The 21273-nt window shown below is 36.4% G+C and overlaps 2 protein-coding genes across 3 annotated transcripts; one reads left to right on the forward strand and one right to left on the reverse strand.

Moving 5' to 3' along the window:
- The first annotated feature begins 5347 nt into the window (after nucleotides 1-5347).
- On the forward strand, nucleotides 5348-9031 carry LOC145575019 (heat shock cognate protein 80-like). Its single transcript, XM_081632937.1, has 3 exons — nucleotides 5348-5573; nucleotides 6683-6824; nucleotides 6940-9031. The coding sequence occupies exons 1-3, from the start codon at nucleotides 5451-5453 to the stop codon at nucleotides 8769-8771; spliced, it is 2097 nt and encodes a 698-aa protein (XP_081489063.1). The 5' UTR covers nucleotides 5348-5450; the 3' UTR covers nucleotides 8772-9031.
- A 4119-nt stretch (nucleotides 9032-13150) lies between these two features.
- LOC145575020 (calcineurin B-like protein 2) lies at nucleotides 13151-20837 on the reverse strand. 2 transcript variants are annotated; one of them, XM_081632938.1, is made up of 10 exons: nucleotides 20677-20837; nucleotides 18515-18588; nucleotides 17963-18117; nucleotides 17566-17648; nucleotides 16723-16782; nucleotides 16386-16494; nucleotides 15741-15793; nucleotides 14079-14159; nucleotides 13564-13676; nucleotides 13151-13410 (listed from the first exon to the last, which is right to left on the reverse strand). In XM_081632938.1, the coding sequence occupies exons 3-10, from the start codon at nucleotides 18084-18086 to the stop codon at nucleotides 13353-13355; spliced, it is 681 nt and encodes a 226-aa protein (XP_081489064.1). In that variant the 5' UTR covers nucleotides 18087-18117; nucleotides 18515-18588; nucleotides 20677-20837; the 3' UTR covers nucleotides 13151-13352. The 2 variants fall into 2 exon arrangements, with proteins under 2 accessions (XP_081489064.1, XP_081489065.1); XM_081632939.1 differs by having other exon boundaries at nucleotides 18515-18583; nucleotides 20677-20812.
- Nucleotides 20838-21273: the final 436 nt, after the last annotated feature.

A 21273-nucleotide genomic window follows, 5' to 3' on the forward strand; every position in this document is an offset into this window, starting at 1 on the left:
TCCTCATACATCACAAGGTCTAATTACTTCATTACGGTGGTCTGGGAGGCAAAAGTTGTCAACTTTTGAGTGGAAATTACTTCTTTAGGTAAGTAGTAATCCACTGAAAAAATTCGCAATTAGTCTCTTGCACATTTAAAGCCCCAAATCAATTGCAAACATAAACCCTAGTTTCAACCCAATTCAATTTTTTATGGTCAAATAAATAGTTAATTAATTCAATTATTTAACTATAATTAAGAACAAAAAACACACTTATCGGCCATTTAGGACAACCATAGAACTTCATTCCAATATTTACACCATTTTTCACAGTTTGAACTACAATGTCATGCCCACAATTGCAGTTCAAATTTGGTGAAAACCCCCCAGCAATTCTCGAGGAAGAAGAGCCACTAGAACATGAATGCCTCCTACTACCCTTTATAATTGATTAGGAAAAGAAAAAACAAAAACAAAGAAAAAGAAAAGGAGACAGAGCAAAAATGCAAAAGGTTGGAGCAAACAAAGACACAGAGCAAATAAAACAAATAGGGGGGGTTGGTTTTTCCCAACTAACGTTTAATTAAACGGCTATTTCACCAAATGCCACTGAGCACTTTAAAAATTCACCAAATGCCATCGAACTTTTCAGAATTCACCAAATGCCAGTTTTTTAAAAATTCACCGAGTGCCATTAATGACCAACGGCCATTCACTCCGTTAGTCATTAGGGGTTAATCATGACACATGTCATGATATAATTGGACCATTTATCTTAATTCATAAAAATTAAAAAAGAAAAACAAAAAATTAAAAAAAAAAAACCCCAAAATTTTCCCAGCCACCCCCACCACCGCCAAACCCTAACCCCTCCCCTTATCTCGTCGGAAAACGGTCGGCCACCACCTTAACCACCAAAAATCGGCCGGCCGGCCCTTTAGCGCCCCACCTGACCCACCGCCGACCCCCAAAACCACCCACGCTGCTCGCCTCAACCCCAAAAACCATCCACACAGCCTCCCCGACCCCAAAAACCACCAGTAAGAACGCCCCTCCTCCCTTTCCCCACCCTTGAAAACGGTCGTTTCGACGGTGGGAGAAGGGAGGAGGGGCGTTTTTACTGGTGGTTTTTGGGTCGGGGCTGCTGTGTGGGTGGTTTTTGGGGTGGGTGATGCTCGTGTTTGTGGTTTTATGGGGTCGGGGCAGTTGTGTGGGAGGTTTTGGGGATCGACGGTGAGTCAGGTGGGGAGCTAAAGGGCCGACCGGCCGATTGCTGGTGGTTAAGGTGGTGACCGGCCATTTTCCGACGAGATAAGGGGAGGGGTTAGGGTTTGGCGGTGATAGGGGTGGCTGGGAAAATTTTGGGGTTTTTTTTATTATTTTTTGTTTTTATTTTTTAATTTTTTAATTTTTTGTTTTTTTTTTAAAGAATTTTTATGAATTAAGATCAATGGTCCAATCATATCATGACATGTGTCATGATTAAACCCTAATGACTAAGGGAGTTAATGGCCATTGGTCATTAATGGCACCCGGTGAATTTTTAAAAAACTGGGTGGCATTTGGTGAATTCTGAAAAGTCTGATGGCATTTGGTGAATTTTTAAAGTGCTCGGTGGCATTTGGTGAAATAACCATTAATTAAAGGGAAATTAATCTAAATTCAACTTCTTATAACTGTTGGGTGCCACGTCAGCTACAAACCGGCTATAATAGGTGCATTAACTTGTTGGGACCATTAAAAAAGATCGGGGTATAAAGTTGGGATTATTTAAAAATAATCAATAGTTGGGATTATTTTGAGCGAATCGGGCAAAGTTGGGATATTCCTGTCAATTTTTCCTTAAAATTAAATATAAATAACGATTTCAGTTATGGAATTAATGCATTACCTCGAAGCATCGCTCGGGCCTTAAAACTAGTTCAACTATTAAAAGCCACCCCCTATTACTTTTTTTTTTTTTTTTTTTACCAAATAGGGCCTTAGATTAATTTTGCATGGTTAATATTTTTTTTTCTTTTCTTTTTTTTTTTTTATAAAACCCACAATGGGGAAAGCTCAATTACTTAAATCAGAATTAGCAAGTTCAAGGACCTGAGGTGGAATTACATCATGCCACATTCTTGGCCAATCACCCATGGTTGACAGTGAGCCAAATTGTGAGCAATTTTATTCCATCCTCTTCTCACAAAAGACCACTTAACATAATTAAAACTACCGCTAAGAGCTAAGATATCATCTATTCACCTACAACCAAATTAAAAGATCCTGACCCTGACGACCCATCTCGCAAAGCTTGAATAACTACCAAACAATCACTTTTCTACAACCAACTGTTGCACACCATGATCTTTCGCCAATCTCAACCCTGCAAGAACAGCCATAGTCTCCGCAATATTTGGCTCCCATGTATCAAGAGATTGGGTAGTCGAACACGCACTAACAACCCCATTCTCATTCCTTAGCATTGCACCCAAATCAGCCCCCAAGCCACGCATACTACCCGCATCAACATTAACTTTAAAGGTACTAGCAGCAAGGGGTAGCCACACATCAGACCCAGACAACCCAGCAGAATTCGCCCTATTTGACAGCCCACTAAGCTCTTCAATCACCTCTCCACAAGTTTTCATCCCATAATTCACTGTATTCTCCGGTATAGGTTGAAGACCTTCCATCATATATGAGTTCTTGGCACTCCAAATTGCCCAACACAGAGTAACAATAGCAGCAGCCTCCACCTCATCAAACTCAGCAAAGCACCCCTCCCACCAATCAATAATGTTGTTCGTCCTAGACTCGGTCACATGAGCAAAATTTTACTCCTCTTCCAGACCTCTTTAGCAAGCTTATAGTCCCCGAGTGCGTGGATAGTAGTTTCATAATCCCAAAGACAAGTAGTGCAATCTGGATCATACTCCTTTACTCAATAGTGTATATTATGCCTAGTTGGAAGTGCATTCTGCAGAGCCCTCCAGGCAAAGATTTTGACCCGGGGAAGGACTTGAAGCTTCCAAAGTCTTTTCCAGATAGTACGAGCATCACACGGTGCAACCTCCTCACTATTCCAATATATCAAAAATCAAACGGTAGGTTGATCTTACAGAGTACACACCATTCTTTAGATCCCAACACAAAATGTCATCAGGAAGCCTAAAATTGAGGGGAATACTAAGTATTCTGTCACATTCAAATGGCAAGAAAAATTGACAAAGCTTATCCATATTCCAGCAAACAGCAGAAGGGCTGGAAGAAATAAACTCACTCACCTTCGTATCAGCAAGAGCATCACCACGCGGGGAGATAACCATATGTGATTGAGTATTAGGCATCCATGGGTTAGATCATACTCGGATTGACACCCCATTTCCAACCCTCCACCTCATGCCTAATCTAACCACCCACCTAGCCTCCGCAATTCCCCTCTAGGTATAACTCGGATTAGCCCCTATATTCGCCTCCATGAAAGTAGAGTTTGGATAGTATCGACTCTTCAAAATCTGCTCCACTAAGGTACCCAGTTGCATCATTAATCTCCAAGCCTGCTTAATTACCTAAGAGAGCCCAACTAAACAACTTGAAGTCTCGGAAACCTAAACCTCCCTCCTTCTTTGGTCGACAAAGTTTCTTCCACGCAAGCCAGAGAATCTTTCTTTCCGTCCCCTTGTTTTTGACCCCACCAAAATTGCGCCACAAGAGATCTTAACTCCTCACATAAAGAAGATGGGAACTTAAACACACTCATTATCATAACCTCCCTACCCGCCTTAAAAAGTACCATCCATTTCTATCCTTGAAGTTTCTTCCACAACTTCTCTTTTACACCTTTCGTTATCAATTTTTATTTATTTTTTTTCTTTCCTTTTTGTTTAAATGGTTAGAATTTGTTTAACAATCATCAACAAAAAGGCTAAGATTATGGATTAAGGACCAATTTAATACCCAAAAAGTGTTGTATACATATAAAAGTATATCTGTAACTAATACTAAAGTAATTACCACTAACATCACCACTGTACATGTATCACCTTCTTATAAATTTTTTTTCCTCCTAAACTATTTGTGACATCATTATCTCTCTCTCTTTTTTTTCTTTTAAAATAAAGCTAATATTTGAAAATTATTGATTAATTATACATTTTTCTAAAAGCTTTTATGACTAAGAGCCTGTTCACATTTACTTAATTTTAGTTCAACTCCAATCAGTTCAGTTCAGTTCAGTTCAGCTCCAATCAGTTCAGTTCAGTTCAGTTCAGTTCAGTTCAGCTCCTAATTTCCCTCTCTAATAAAATAATCATTTCAGTTCAGTTCAGCTCCAATCAATTCAGTTCAGTTCAGCTCCTAATTTCCCTCTCTCATAAAATATTCATTTCAGTTCAGTTCAGCTCCAATCAGTTCAGTTCAGTTCAGCTCAGCTCCAATCAGTTCAGTTCAGTTCAGCTCAGCTCCAATCAGTTCAGTTCAGTTCAGCTCAGTTCAGTAAATGTGAACAGACCCTAAAATAGATAGTTACACAATTTATTAGTGATAGTAGAGTTTGGGTTATTTTTCCCTCTTTATTAATTCTTCAAATTTTCTATAATGAATCAAAAACAAATGCTAACATTTTAAAAATTTTATTATAACTATGAAGTTAATTAGAATATTTTTTTAGCTTAATTAATCTAACTAAAGGGATCGATCACGATTTATTATGTTTTGCTTAAAATATTTATATTACACACATACAAGTTTTTAATTATTTAAACCGTGCATCGCACGGGATTAACCTAGTATATATAAAAAGCATACACAAGATTAAATCAAATTAAAATATTAATTGTATATAATCTGAATTAAAAATTGTGATATGGAGGACTCTACGCCAATGATTACTCTTTCCTAAATGTCAATTACAATTGCTCATTAATATGGTTAACTTTCATGTAAATAATTGTGCCGAAATTAGATCTTAATGTAAGGTTTTGAAATACCTAACAAACTTTTTTTTTTACTAAGCACTTGCTATTTTCATTGATATAATAAATGTAATCATTGATAAGACAACCTCACGGTGATAGTCGATTTTTCATCAAAAGATAAAGGATGAACTACCTATGAAGCAACCTCATCCCCAATTGAATCAATCATTTGTTCAATTTGCACTTTCTTTTTTCCTTTAATTAATAATGAGAAAAATATCCCAACCATCACCTTCTTTCCATCACATCAACTCTCCCCTTCAAAAAAAAAAAAAAAATAGAAAAAGAAAAAGAAAAAAGAAAAAAGAAAAAGAAAATTCCGCTCCGAGATTTCCTAAGCTTCACGTTCAAATAGAAGGATCTAGAAACCCTAATACTTTACCCTATAAAACTAACTGACTCTCCATTCTTATTCCGCCTCCTACTCCTTAAACCCTAACTTCTCATTTTCTTCAATTTCTCTCTCTTCATTTCAAATTCGATCTCGAGGTCAGAGAAATCTCATCAATGGCGGAAGCTGAGACGTTTGCCTTCCAAGCTGAAATCAACCAGCTTCTTAGTCTCATCATCAACACTTTCTACAGTAACAAGGAGATCTTTCTTCGTGAGCTTATCAGTAACTCTTCCGATGTATGATTCCATTTTCTTTCCATTTTTTTGCTCTTTCGGTAGATTTAATTGTTAATTTCACGGTTTTTTGATGTGCGATTCATAATATATGTTGTTGATTCTGGACTGTAGCGTTTTTAGATTTTGAATTAGGTTTTGATGTTGTTGTATGATGCTGTTTTTGTGTTTTTGGGGTTGAATTTTCGCTTTTCATTTTGCTTTTATGCGTTTATATTGCGAGAAATGGTTTATTTTGTGAATGTTTGATCTCATGTAGTATTGATCTAGATCACTGCAATCGAGTAATTGATATCTGATTTTATATTAATTTCATGATTTATGATGCTTTTTGTTCTATCCGTGATTGTGTTGATGTAATTAGGTGGTTGCGGCAACAGCTACAATTAGAATTTAGTGATTGAATTGTTTTTAATTGTATGAATTAAGAAATTGCAAACAAAATTAGTATCTAAATTCAATTGTGTTGAATTCATTGTATCAGTGAAGATTTAGAGTACAGTGATGTAGCTTGATTTAGATTTTCCGAGGCACGATGATATTTGAATACATCGTCTGATATGGTCATGATGTTCTGATTGCCTTTTAATGTTGTTCTGACTGTGTTTGTTATTCTGATTGCCTTTAATTGTTGTTTTGATTGTATTTTGTCAAAATTTGTTAGTGCAGTTCATGTTATATGATTGCCTGGAGCTTTCTTATATGACAGCATGTTTTGGTTTATTGTTATGTAGATCTCTGCATATTGTTTTGTAATTCTAAATTGTGAAAAATTTATATATAAATACTCCAATTATCTATCGGAAACTTAAATGTTCTTATTCCAATTGTCTTTTTTCTTGTATCGATAGCTTATTTAATCACACACTAAGTATTGTTCTGGTATGTTTTGTAAATCACCTATAATTGTGAGTGACGATTAATTGTTTTTGCGTGGTCTGAGTGAAGTTCAACTTTTGATTTTTGCAGCATGTTGAGTGATCGTGAAGTAATAATTTTGTTTATTAAATTGGTCCTGTCCTGTTTAGTTTTTGTCTAAATTGTCGAAGTTAGTGTCATGTGCACTATAGGTGCTGAATATAAATCTAATGATTTTCTTACCGTCTCTTTAGGCTTTGGATAAGATCCGTTTTGAGAGCTTGACAGATAAAAGTAAGCTCGATGGACAGCCAGAACTCTTTATTCACATCGTGCCAGACAAGGCTAACAACTCCCTGTCAATCATTGACAGTGGTATCGGAATGACCAAGGCTGGTGAGTTTTAGTTAATCCTATTTGTTACTTGTATAATTATGCTGTGGTTTGTGTTAATCCTATTAGTTTGTGTGTTTGACTTACTGTTGTACTGATTGTGAATTTTTGTCTGTAGATTTGGTGAACAACCTGGGTACTATTGCCAGGTCTGGAACCAAGGAGTTCATGGAAGCTTTGGCAGCTGGAGCTGATGTGAGTATGATTGGTCAGTTTGGTGTTGGGTTCTACTCTGCATACCTTGTTGCCGAGAAGGTTATTGTCACAACAAAGCACAATGATGACGAACAGTATGTGTGGGAGTCCCAAGCTGGCGGTTCCTTCACAGTGACCAGGGACACAACTGGTGAGCCCCTTGGCAGGGGTACTAAAATCACTCTCTACCTTAAGGAGGACCAACAAGAGTACCTTGAAGAGCGTCGCCTCAAGGATCTAATCAAGAAGCACTCTGAGTTCATCAGCTATCCCATTTCTCTCTGGATTGAGAAGACCATTGAGAAGGAGATTTCTGATGACGAGGATGAAGAGGAGAAGAAAGACGAGGAAGGTAAAGTAGAGGATGTTGATGAGGAAAAAGAGAAGGAAGAGAAGAAGAAAAAGAAGATCAAGGAGGTCTCCCATGAATGGTCAGTTGTTAACAAGCAAAAGCCCATCTGGATGAGGAAGCCAGAGGAGATTACAAAGGAGGAGTACGCTGCTTTTTACAAGAGTCTTACCAATGACTGGGAAGAGCACTTGGCAGTGAAGCACTTCTCTGTTGAGGGTCAGCTAGAATTCAAGGCTGTCCTCTTTGTGCCCAAGAGAGCACCCTTTGATCTCTTTGACACAAAGAAGAAGCCAAACAACATCAAGCTCTATGTTCGCCGTGTCTTCATCATGGACAACTGTGAAGATTTGATCCCTGAGTACCTTAGCTTTGTGAAGGGTATTGTTGATTCTGAGGATCTTCCTCTTAACATCTCCAGGGAGATGTTGCAACAGAACAAGATCTTGAAGGTCATCAGAAAGAATCTTGTCAAGAAGTGTGTTGAGCTGTTCTTTGAGATTGCGGAAAACAAGGAAGACTACAACAAGTTCTACGAGGCCTTCTCCAAGAACTTGAAACTTGGAATCCACGAGGACTCTACCAACAGAACTAAGTTTGCTGAGTTGCTGAGATACCACTCAACCAAGAGCGGTGAGGAGATGACCAGCCTTAAGGACTATGTGACCAGAATGAAGGAGGGCCAGAATGAGATTTACTACATCACTGGTGAGAGCAAGAAGGCTGTTGAGAACTCTCCCTTCCTTGAGAAGCTGAAGAAGAAGGGTTATGAAGTCCTTTACATGGTTGATGCTATTGATGAGTATGCAGTTGGTGGTCAGCTTAAGGAGTTTGAGGGAAAGAAGTTGGTTTCTGCCACCAAGGAGGGTCTTAAGCTCGATGAGAGTGAGGATGAGAAGAAGAAAAGTGAGGAGCAAAAGGAGAAGTTTGAGGGTCTGTGCAAGGTCATCAAGGATGTTCTTGGAGACAAGGTTGAGAAGGTTATCGTCTCTGACCGTGTTGTTGACTCTCCCTGCTGTTTGGTCACTGGTGAGTACGGCTGGTCTGCTAACATGGAGAGGATCATGAAGGCCCAAGCACTTAGGGACTCTAGCATGGCTGGTTACATGTCTTCCAAGAAGACCATGGAGATCAACCCTGAGAACCCAATCATGGAAGAGCTCAGGAAGAGGGCTGATGCTGACAAAAACGACAAGTCTGTTAAGGACTTGGTTCTCCTCCTGTTCGAGACTGCCTTGTTGACTTCTGGGTTCAGCCTTGACGAGCCAAACACCTTTGGGAACCGCATCCACAGAATGCTGAAACTTGGTCTGAGCATTGATGACGATGCTGGTGAAGCTGATGTTGACATGCCAGCTCTTGAGGAAGTTGACGCTGAGGGATCCAAGATGGAGGAAGTCGACTAAGCTTGATGGTTTCTAGCTTTATCTGATTTACTTGGGTAGTAGTAGTAGTTATTAGTTTTCTTTCTGTCTTTTTAATACTCTTATTATCATTTTGCCCCTGCTTAATGTGAGTAGTCTCTTTTGAGTTTTGAACTATGGGAATTTTTTTTGGGTGGTAGCTGCCATGTTTTGCTTGGGGCCTTTTGTTTAGATTTGAACGGAAGACATGTGATTAGCACAGTTAAATGAATCTATATATTCTGCATAATTCCGTGTTTGCATTTTCTCTAATTATTTTTACAGCTTCTTTCTGTTAATTGAACTGAGAATGAGATAACTTCGTATTTTTGAGAACTTAGGCAGGTGAAATGTTGAGAGCAATGTTCTTTTAAAATCAGCAGTATGTGGGACCTGTTTTAGAGGTCATTAGATATATAGATCATTAGTGTGCTTAATTATTTGTATGCTTTTGAAAAGCAGAAATCTTGCAGAGATTTATACTTTTGTGGTAAAGCAGAAAGTGTTGCAGCTCTTACTGTAGAAACTAAGTGCAGATTTACCCAAGTCTTGCTATTCTGGATGATAATGTGTAAACTTGGTTGTCTTTGCGTAGGAGTATTATTAAAGCTTTGATCTCAGAACTTGTCAAATGGAAGACAAGTTATTAACCCAGTAATATGAATGTAGCATTTTGCGGGAATCTGTGTTTGCCTTGTCTAATCATCGTTACAGTCTTACAGAAACTTCTGTTACTTGAACAGGGAATATGTATGAAATAAGATAGCAAATAAGTGTAGATCAACGACACCTGAATACTGGTAGACCAGTGATGCCAAATCTGAAGGGGTACATGGAATGGGACTTTTGGTGAAAATCAAGTGAATAATTTTGGATGACGAATACAGGAAAATGCAATTAGACCAAATGCACTCAAGGGGTACATGGAATGGGACTTTTAGTGAAAATCAAGTGAATAATTTTGGATGACGAATACAGGAAAATGCAATTAGGCCAAATGCAAAACTACTGGCCTAACCACATTCCCTCTAAATAAATGAGTAGTTCCTAATTTGATACTTTGTATTATGAATGTTATTTTGTAATGGGACATGATAAAAATGGTACCTATCAAATGTGAGTATGGTTCTTATCTTATCGTTGCCAGTGTCAAAGGTAGCGGGGGTTATTAGTATGATTATTATCCAATGGAAAATGCCAAGGGTGAGGCAGATCTAGAATTATTAACTTGGTGGAGAACTACTAATTGTCAATTAGATACGGGCTATATTTCTCATTTTAAGCTGGTATGGGGTCTTAAATTTGTTGTAAATGTAATACGAAGTATCTTTTGGAAAAATGCTGGGGCAAATGTCACTTATAAGAAACACACTATCCATTCACAGAACTTGAATTCACAACGATCAGATTAAGAAGAGTTTACAGCATAACAGATCTTCGAATGATTACATGTTTTAGACAATTACATGTAGAATGCATTTGTCTATCACTGGAGTATGTCTTACATGTCTTAAATAGGCTTTGCAATTTATTTGTTCTTCAATCCATTCATGCTATGGTTATCCAATTCCAATTACTATAAAGCAAGGCATTCATGCTTGGCAGCTCCATCAGACCATCAACCTGCATGAACACAATACAGAGCATAAGAATCGGTTGACAGATAAGATCCATCTTCTGCACAATATAAGACAGCCACATCTTAATTAAGGCAACAAAATTATTGAATAGACTACAATTAAAATTTGGGTTTTAGCTTCTAAAACTAACAAGAATCCTAAGCTGCTTTATTATAACTTGCTACGAATTTTAAACTCATTAAATCTGTTGGAAATAATCTGATGGGTAATGATCCAAATTTGTAACAGCCATGTACTAATTGTCCCAATTATCCCAAAGAAATCCCTCATACTTATTTTTGCACCCGTCTTGGCCTTCCTTTTCCATTGTCTCATCTCCCACTTATCGACAATTCCATCCCAGCTCTTTCCCTTGCAGCTGACAAGAACTACATATACATATATTCCTGTTATGCAACGGATTGCTGGTTTTCATCACAGAATACTCAAGTCACACTGTCGATACTAGCCCACAGCCACCACTACCACTACCACTTCTGCCTAAGACAAGTCTTGATAACGACTCATATTACAAGGCATACAGTCAGAGTATGCAATCCTATCCTGGGTAGGGAAATCACAATTGGAGGCCTGGAGGGCATCGCCACCAGTGATGATGAAAATGATAATGGATTAGAAAGCAACAAAGTCGTAAACAGAAGAAGAAAATCAGGAAGATCTGATCATTGATGATGATAACCAAGAGTACAAGAAGGAATATTCTGACTGTTAGTCTTATGAAGAGCAAGTATGACGAAGATGCAACAGAACAAGAGAAGCAATTGTCAAGATTAGTACAGAGAAATTTCACAGAAAATTTTGATGATTTTATTAAAAAAGACGAAGGAAGATCTCAAAATTAACTACAATTTGTCCGATACACTGCTCAATAGTTCTAGTTAACACATTAACATTCATCACTGAGCATGTTTCCGAGATAGGGGGATCGTTAGAGCCATGTACCTTTCCAATTAGAAAGAATTCATCACTGAGCAGTGAGCACCAATTAGGCAATTACTAGGCTTAGAATTTCTTAAAAAGCTACTGTATATTCAAGTCTTGTATGCTATATAATCAATTTTCATCTATATATTCCCAAATCAAACAATTTATAATGATAACAAACCCTAAATCATAGTATTTCAATTCAAACACCCGAAAATTAGGGTTTTTGATAGCTTATATTTCAATTTCAAGGTCCAATAACCAACAAATTTCACCAAGCACAACAATAAACAAAAACCCACATCCAAATTCCCAGAAAATCCATAATCCAACCCATCAAAATTAACAACAACAACTCAATTACCAATCAAATAATCAACATTCAAACAAAATCAGTCACAAATTAACATAAAAATTCACTAAAAAAAAGGCGAAGAGAGAGAAAGAACCATGAATGATGAATCAATTGTAGTAGAGCTCAAGACCCATGCCATCATGAATCTCATAATCTTCAAGAGTAATATGATCCTTGTAAATAGTGTACCATTTTTGAATTCGAATCTTTTCAGAGCGAGTACCAGTTTGAGCAGCAACAAGCTTCTTCAAGTCTCCAATGGTGTCATCTTTGTTGCATTTCACTCGCACTTTCTTCCCTAATCTGTCGTTCAACACCACCTCGATCATCTTTCTATCTCTTCTACTTTGCGCAATGTTATTCAATTCCAATTCAATTGGGATATTATTTAAAGGGTTAGGATTTCGTAGGATTGTTAATTGTAAGAGTGAGTTTGAGTGGAATTGGATTAGAATCTATTAATTAAAAGGAAAAGTGACGTATTTAAATTAAAACTTTTACTTTTAAAAAGTGACGTATGTAGTAAAAAATCGAGGAATTAGTAAGGCTATAATAGTAAAATTGATTAATTTTTCATGTAAAAATACATTTGCAAGTCAAAGAAAATTGGCTAGTTTTTTTTTTAATTTTTTTTTATCATCATGTAAAATTACATTTGCTAGTCAAAGAAGCACATTAGTATTTATCTTTGTTAGAATCAGTTAATATCACTGCAATTTTTATTAGACGTTTTAAAAATTCAAACCATAAATTTATAACACCTTATTTCAAGTTAAAAGAGCAAAACATCGTAATAAATATCTTATTGGGTGACAAGGGGACTATATGTTAATGTCATTATGATGCATAAATCAGTTCTTCTTGGTCATTTCATTGCTATTAGAGCTTCCACAAGACCAACAACTATTTAAAGGATCATATACTTCAAAAGTACATTTTAAATATATACAACTAATACAAGGCAGAACAAATGACCAAAATCAGTGTTCTCCCCCAAACCTCCACAAATTCCCTTCAAAGTGTGAAGAGTGAAAGGAGTGTCCTTTCAAGCTAAGCCTCTCTATCTCCTGCTCCCCAACACACACACACACACAATTGACAAAGGTTGGGAGAGACACCGATGCTAAAAGAACTAAGGTTTCAACTAGTCACGGGCACAACAAAGGATGAGCAGCATAGATGACAAGAAACACAAGTACAATCTATACAGGGTGATATGGTGCATCTTAAATTGCAATTTTGTCACCAAATATCCTAGGTTAAACGACTTTTCGAAATCTTGTGAGAGGGAAGGGGAAGGGGAAGGGCAGGCCCTAATTTTCTAAAATGAGAAAATTCTACAAACATGGTAGTTGCTTTAGCTTGGATCAACAGATAAGGTCAATGAATAATGGTTTATCCATTCTCACGAGTAGAAAACAAAGTTAATACGTAGTAGTAAGGAAAGACAAATGAGAAAAAAATACGCAAAAGAAAGAGATTACATTATTAAAAAGCTAATCATAATTCATAATGTATATGAAGCAGTTCTTTCAAACCTCTGTAGTCTGTACAAAAGGGTTCCATAAAGGAAAAAAAACCATGCTGAATATTTGTCTGGTAAAAGCAAAATCAATCAATAAATCAACAGATGAAATGATCCAAAGATCAAAACTTGAATGGAACTCAGGTATCATCAACTTGAGAATGGAACACAAAGCTCGGAAACGTAATTGTAATTTCCCTGCCAAAAAACAAATAAGAACATCAGGAAAAAAAAAATTGACAATTCTGCTATCCAGCAATCAAAATTGAAAATCTTCTTTCCTTGAAGTTAAGGGACCGTCATAGATTCATAGTATTAAGATTTATGAGTCTAGCAATTGAGTGGACTTACTGCAAATATTGAAGGGTCATGTTCTTCAGCAGTGAAGGATGTCGGTAGACAAGGGTTCTCCATTCTTCTTTGTCAATCTTACCATCTTGTTTGGTATCTGTTTCAGCAAAGGTCTGCACGACGAATCATGAATTAGTTTAGTCCCAACAAGTCAAAGACTAAAGTCCACATGAACTTCTTTAAGCACATAAATTTGTCACCTAATTTATAAAGGGGTAAAAGGAAAAATTGTTTAGTTGTAAATAGTTTTCCAAGGGTAGAAAACATTTCTGTTAACACATTGCTCACAAGAGATTACACCTTCCTCCACTCCTCCCTTCCATCCCCCTTTGTTTCCACTTACCTTCTATCAAGGAATCAAACAAAGGAAAATGAAATTGAAACCTGAGTTATTTTGATTCTATCCTTAATAAATACACAGCCTAACCTAATGACAACAGAGCAATATTTTAAAAGTACCTAAGAACAAAAATTTTTAAAAGGGAAAAAGAGGGAGGGAGGGGTTGATGTCACACCTTGGTGATGATTTCTTCAATAACATGGTCTGCAAGATTCATACCAGTTTCAGCTAATGTAGCCACAACCATTTGCTTCACCTGTATAAAAAAATGTTTGCAAGAACGCTCAGGGGAGACAAATCAAGAATAACATAGAGGATAACATTTGCTCAAAAAACAGTAGCAAGGGTAAGCTAGCAAATTTCAATATTTGATGATGCAAAATCAACAAGAGTATTGGGGAAGGTTTCTGAACAATTATACTGATATTCTGTTACAAAATTTGAGTAGAAAATACCACCACGATAGGACATAATGATTGAAATAAGAATTGCTACAACTGCTACAACATGGACTTTTGCGATATGGTAAGTTTAATAATAGATGTCACCATGGATAGTATGGTATCCAATTGAGGAACTTTTCACAAATATCCTTCCTTCCAAAAAGAAAGCATTATTTTTTATCAGGCTAAGTTTCAGAAAATTCAAGAGATTTCAATGATGTTATTGACTGCTGGATATGGATGGCTAACATTCAGTTTGATCAGAGTCAAGAGTAACATCATTCTTCTTAAAGCAACATAGCATAGGTGGAAGAGAAAAATAGACCTTCAAGCAATTCAACTAAGTTGATAGAGGAGAATCTTGTCAGAGTGTTTAAGCATTTAGTCACCAACTAGACAATTGGAACTGAAGTACTAAGCGGTTTGCATTAATGGCCATGACTGAAAGGGACTTAGAGCAAGGTCTGGCAGGACCAGATTGAAATCATCATTAAATGGCTCACATGGCCAAAGTGTACCAAGTAACTAGGGTACAGTAGGGAGTCTAGGGACCAGAAGCAATCCTAATTTTCTCGGACTTGGCGGGTGACAGACTGGTATGTAATGGTCCCAGGCCTTGGGAATTGGCCCTTGTCATCAACCTCAGCCAATTCAAGAAACTTGGCTCTTTTATTCACTACTATCAGCAAAAAAGTTTCACACTTGTACAGCAAAACCATACTTCGAGTTCTTTATTCTACCATTCCTTTTATTTATTCTTTTCTTATTGGGGAGTGAAGTCGGAAAACTGAAGATGTAGGGAGTTCTGTCCAGGAAAGCTCTGAGGGAATGTTTGGTTCAAGTAATTCAGGCATAAGGTATGAGTTTAGAAGCTTTTTTTAAAAAAAAGGTATGAGTTTAGAATGGATAAAACCTATACCTTGTACTTGTTTAACAAAATATTAATTTTCATACCCATATCTCAAACCCACAAGATATAGGGTTTACAAACCCAGTGGGAGGTGGCCAGGTGGGTATGGCTTATACTACACCTTTAGGTAATAAATAAAGCCAAAGGAGTGTTAAAGTGAGTGCAGCAATGTCACTTGTTTATTTGAGGTCACCTTTTTCACCTAGGGAGAATGCCTAGATGCCTAATCCATTCATATTTTCAAGCCAATCGCTGGTCCAAGCATAAGTAAGCTACGAACAACTCCTTTTGTAGCATGAGTTTAATGAACTAATGAATGAATGAATGTCATATTGTCATGCTTTTGGGGTGGGGGTGGGGGTGGGGGGGGGGGGGTGGGGGTGGGGAGCAACACATAAGTTTTTATTATGCATTAATCAACAGCCCATATTCAGCACATCAGTATTTAGTAATCAATGACAAACCAGATGGAATTACAACTCACCTGCTCCCTCTCAATGTAACCTTGTTGCTTGAGATCATAAAGCTTAAAAGAAACTGCGAAAAATTGGTAAGCTTGTGTTATTAGAATCACACAAGAAAATCTATTGATGTATGGAAATGCACAACAAGGATTCATCCCCTACTCTCCACAATTTTTGCTCTATATGGCAATTCATAATAAATAAGAACAATAACAAATACATATTGAAAAAAAGAAGCAGAAGAGAGCCAATGGGAAAGAAAAGTATCATTATAATGCTATAAAATAGGATGGCAACGGACATGACAAATCTATAACCATCTGATGACATGCTTTCAGAAAGTTAGATCCCTAGATTAGTGGTGTTCATAATAAATAAGAACAATAACATATACATATTTAAAAAAAAAAGAAGAATCGGAAGAGAGCCAATGGGAAAGAAAAGTATCATTATAATACTATAAAAAAGGATGGCAACGGACATGACATATCTATAACCATCTGATGGCATGCTTTCAGAAAGTTAGATCCCTAGATTGGTGGTGTTGCAAAGCAAAACTAAGATCTACAGCTTTTGACCTTCAGGCTTACTACCCTTAGTATTCTCTGATTTAGAATTGGGAGGACAACAAATTATCAACCATATAAAGAGAGACAGAGACGTACAATCGATTTTTTGTTCGATGGGAGCTTGTGGATGGAATACAGAGAGTCCACGAGCGAACTCCTCAAAGCCTAAAACTCCATTATGCTTTGTATCAAACAAGTCAAAGACCTGCAAAAAAAAGAAAATGGTTGCCATTACCGAGAACCCTAAGAGATGTATCATCAAATAATGCTCAGAAAAATTAGAAATTGGCAAGCAAAGAAAAAGTATTCAATCCTCATGCGGCTAGACATTGGAGAGGACGCATTTGGATAAGAAAGAGTGTTCCACAGTTCATGGTTAGGAAGTATTTAACTTTCATGCAGGGGCACTTTCAGTTTTACCCAGAGGACTTACCCTATCAGCAAACAAGCTCTCCCTTCTATTGGTCCTAAACAAGGCCAATTGAAACTCTTCCTGCAAAGTACAAAATGAAATTGGATTCATTCTCATCACGCCAGGTTAACAGGAAAAAAAAAATTAAAAAATAAAGCCAATATGTCTCCCACTATATTCTTTCCATCATGATTTATGAGACATCTTGATTTATATCTACTCCCTCCGTCCCTTAATTACGTCCCCGTTTGAGTTTTTTTACGGGAATTAAGGAAATTGGAAATTCCTCAAATCCCATGATTGCAAGTACAATTGTGCATGTGGGGTTGAAGAGAGAGATAACGAGAGAGAAAGAGAAAAGTTGTTCGAAAATTAATGAAGAGAGAAAGAAAAAAACGTGTGATTGGGATTTGAAGTCAAAAGGCATCAATAGTACAAAAGAAAAGAAAAAAGACGCCACCTCAGCAAAATAAAGGGAGTAGGTGGAATTAAATAAGTTTTACTAGGGTAATATTGTCAAAAAGTACAACCTTTAAATAAAAAGATTCACATATAAGCAAAACATTTTGAGCTCTCCTAAAAGGAAAACAGGCACGTAATTAAGAGACGGAAGGAGTACCTTTTTGTTTTTAGTGACATTATTTGACACGTTTTTCATTATACTCGTCATGCAAGACATTTAAGAAGTTTTTAACAAACTCATTAATAGGAATGAGAAATTTTGTATTATTGGTGACCGTAGAGTGAGCATTAATTATAACTCTGCCAGATTTACATATTTTAATTAATCCAGAAACATTTTCACATAATGAATAGCAAAGACTAACAAATGAAATATAGCCTCCAAAAAAAGGGTGTGCAAACCTTTTGGATGAGACCGTCATCAATCACAGCACTGCTGATTCGTTTAAAAAGCTCATAAAGTGCCTCTATCTCACTCACACTAACTGCATTGGAGAAGTTAACTCATTTAAGGAGATGTTATACCAGATCATATATCAGAGCACAATGTGGTATAATATACAGTAGTAACAGTGCACAGCCTTTTAATCATAAAGATTTTATACACTTCATTTTCTTATTTTTCCTAAATATTCATTTTCCAAGGATTTTAAGGAGTATGACTAAATATTTGGATACTGTATTTGCAAGTGAATACTACTGAATAAAGATCACAGAAGCTTAACTTATAAACCATTCAGAGTGAGGTTAAATATGTTAATGATTCACAAACTAAAGGCACAGGTCAATTGTTTCTTACAGACAGTCTCCCTCGCTAGACGCTCAGGATCTTCAAGACCTCGCGGCGGTTTAGTACCATCAATTTCACAGCACCGCAAAATGGAAAGAAATAAATGTTGAATTCCATCTATACACTGCACCATGATAATTGCTGTAAATCAAAAGTCTCCATACCTGTTGGATTTAGCCAAAGGTTTAAATAGTTTGAATTATACTGGTATAAAATTTAAACCAGAAAAAAAATATAGAACCTGTTTGGTGGGCAGTAATAAATTAAGATAAAGATAAAGATGATAAACAGTATGCTGTTTTGTAAATAAAATCCCATGTCAAATTGTCAATGTCCATGGTAAAAAATTTCATAAATTTGCCTAACTACTCAATATTACGTCTAAGGTAGTAATGAATGGTAATAGAAATTCATGAAGAAAAGAGTTAATAAAGGAAGGACAAACATCACCATGAAAATCAGCATGAGACATACCATACAAAATAACATTAAAATTCTATTCCTTTACCATCATTTATTAGCATTGACCAAAAGATCTGTTCACTATATACTATAACGCACCTGTTTACCATTTCCAAATATTGCTGCTGACTTCAGTTGAATAAGATATTACACTGTAGAGCTCTCCAACTGATCTGTTCCAAAAATCAACCACAAGTTTATCAACCACACCAAATAGACAGTAAAAAAGAAGACGCCCAAAGAATAGCACTTTTACTAAAGTAAGCTCTAACTTCACAGTAAGTTAAAGCATGCCTTTTATAACTACACTTTGTTTACAAAGTAAAAAAAACATCTTGACTGATTTTCCTCCCTCAAGCATACTTCTGCCTCACAAAAAAAAATAAAAAAAAAAAAATAAAAAAATAAAAAAAAAATAAAAATAAAAATAAAAAATCTACATCACAAAAAACAATCTTGTCAAAAGATGTTGCTAGCGATATTGGCATAGGATGAAAATCTCAGCCTACAAGGGGTGGATACCAGTGGACTAAACGGTTCTAGTACCACAGATAGATGCAGTACGTTAGGTTACTCCGAAACAAGGAGGGGATCTAAATCATTCTCTTATATTTACAAACAGATTACTTATAAAAATGCTGGACACTTGTACTCTTTTAATCATAACTTCTCCAAAACTATCCCCAAGCCCTAGTAGGAAATCTTTAGATGAACAAGCAAACGTAATCATGGTGGACTCAAAAAATCTCTCTGGCACTACAATCTATGGAAAGGAACAAAAGCCTGAACAAAAGCCCAAGGAGTCTTTGTTGTATAGAGTTGTGTTTCTTTTCATTTTAAGGTACTTCTCTTTGAAAGGATCTAGGATTAGGTTTTTCTACTACTTAACATGATTTGTATATCATATTCATGCACTAGCCCGTAGCTCCTTTATGATGTATTTAATACCTGAATTTCAATAAAATCCAAGAAGAGAGGCAAATTATATGTTTGGGAGCACAAGCGTGTTTCTATTAGGTATTGACCCAGGTTTCCATAAAATATGAAGATTTCAAATATCTAGTTACCAAAATATGACTTGCAATTGCAACAGTCCAACTCCTCCTCCCACTTTCGTCCTCCAACGTACATACCTGATCTCATAGAAAATTTTACCCCTGCCTGCAACCTATATATCAAATTGCTAAACCTTCCTACAGATAACCTCCATTTTGCCTCTCTCCTTTCCTCTACTAAACCTTGGTTGGAAACAGGCGCCCACACCAACTCTGATATCAAAATTCCAGAATTGAATTCATAATGCATACAAGCAATTCAACGGGGATTGAATTACAACATTTAAAACTATTAAATTCAAATTCTGATATTCTAATCAGAGCTTTCAACCCAAAAGCAATCTAAGAAGACTACAAAAATCCCCTTCCAATTACATAATTCCGAATAGCTTCTTGTCACCACCCCGCCAACAAAAGTGAAATGAAATCATATCCGATAATCATAATCAACACCCCAATGCCTACATTTCTACTTCCACAAAAAAACTTTTTAAAAGGTGGCATTCAACACACTCACTCATTCCATATCTCCTGATAAACCACAATCTTCTACCACTCTTTTATCATTGTAGTGTATCAAGCATCAATGCCACAACATATAAGTATCCTACCTCCGGCCAAAACGTGAATATATCCCAACACACCAACCCGAAAAGCCAAAACCCTAACTCTTTCATACTTTTCTCGCTGGTGTCTATACTCTTAATCACAGACAACAAATTTGCATACATTGATACAAATATATAAAAAAAACAAATAAATAATTAAAATAAGGATTAAAAAAATAATCTGAATTTCTGACAACGGATACCACTCTCTTTGTCATTCAATTCATGAAATTGCAACAGTAAACAATGCTCGCTTTCTTGTTGATTATTTTTCAGAAAAGAAAAATCACTTGCAGAATTGATTGAATCAACTAACGACAAAAGCAGAAGAGAAAAAAAAAACAACCAGAATTCCAGAAATCTCTAATTAACATAATCAAGATCTAATCTTTACCCAATTCAGACAAAAATTTAAGAACTGAATGATTGAATAAAAACCCACAAACAAAAAATCATCAAAATTCAATCTTTCTTACAAAAAACGAAAAATTTTGATCTCACAACAAATTCCCAGAACTTCAAATAAATCCTTCAATCTGTAAAAATTCAATCAATCCAGAAAAAACAACAGCAATTACAAGAAACAGAAAAATCTCACCTTCCGATGATGAAGCAGCAGAGTCTCGAAGACAGGTAGGAGAGAGAAAGAGAAAGAGAGAGAGAGAGAGAGGGGCACAACAACAGAGACAGACAGCTAAGTAGAGAGAGACAGAGAAGGTGGTAGTGGTTTTTTTCTTTTTTTTTTGGGGAATAAAAAATAGGGTATTGCTTGAGCTTGACTGAGTTGGGTTTTATACTGTTGATTTGGTATGAATCAAGGTTAGGTTTGGAGGGAGGGCCGGCAGTTGTACGAAGGGGTGTACTACTGTACTCTACGATTTTGGAGGATCCCAATAGAGGTTGGATTCTTGGTGGATATAGACATTAATAGCGAATGTGTTGTGACAAATCGTTGATGCGCGATATAAATAGTTTTTATATCGTTATCTGTAATTACGGCGAGAATGACTAATTTCGTTCTAAATATTGATTAGTTTGTTTTTGTGGTAGTGATTATTTGTCATGTGTTTTTAGTGGGTTGAAGTTGAGTCATTATACGCATAATGGACTTCTGTAGCTATACAATTGATACAGTTGGGGACTAAAACTACTTGGGCAAGAGACATTGGATTCTTGGTGGTTATGGACATTAATA

Source organism: Chenopodium album, chromosome 13 (genome assembly GCF_948465745.1).
Source record: "Chenopodium album chromosome 13, dcCheAlbu1.1, whole genome shotgun sequence".
Classification (NCBI taxonomy): Eukaryota; Viridiplantae; Streptophyta; class Magnoliopsida; order Caryophyllales; family Amaranthaceae; genus Chenopodium; species Chenopodium album.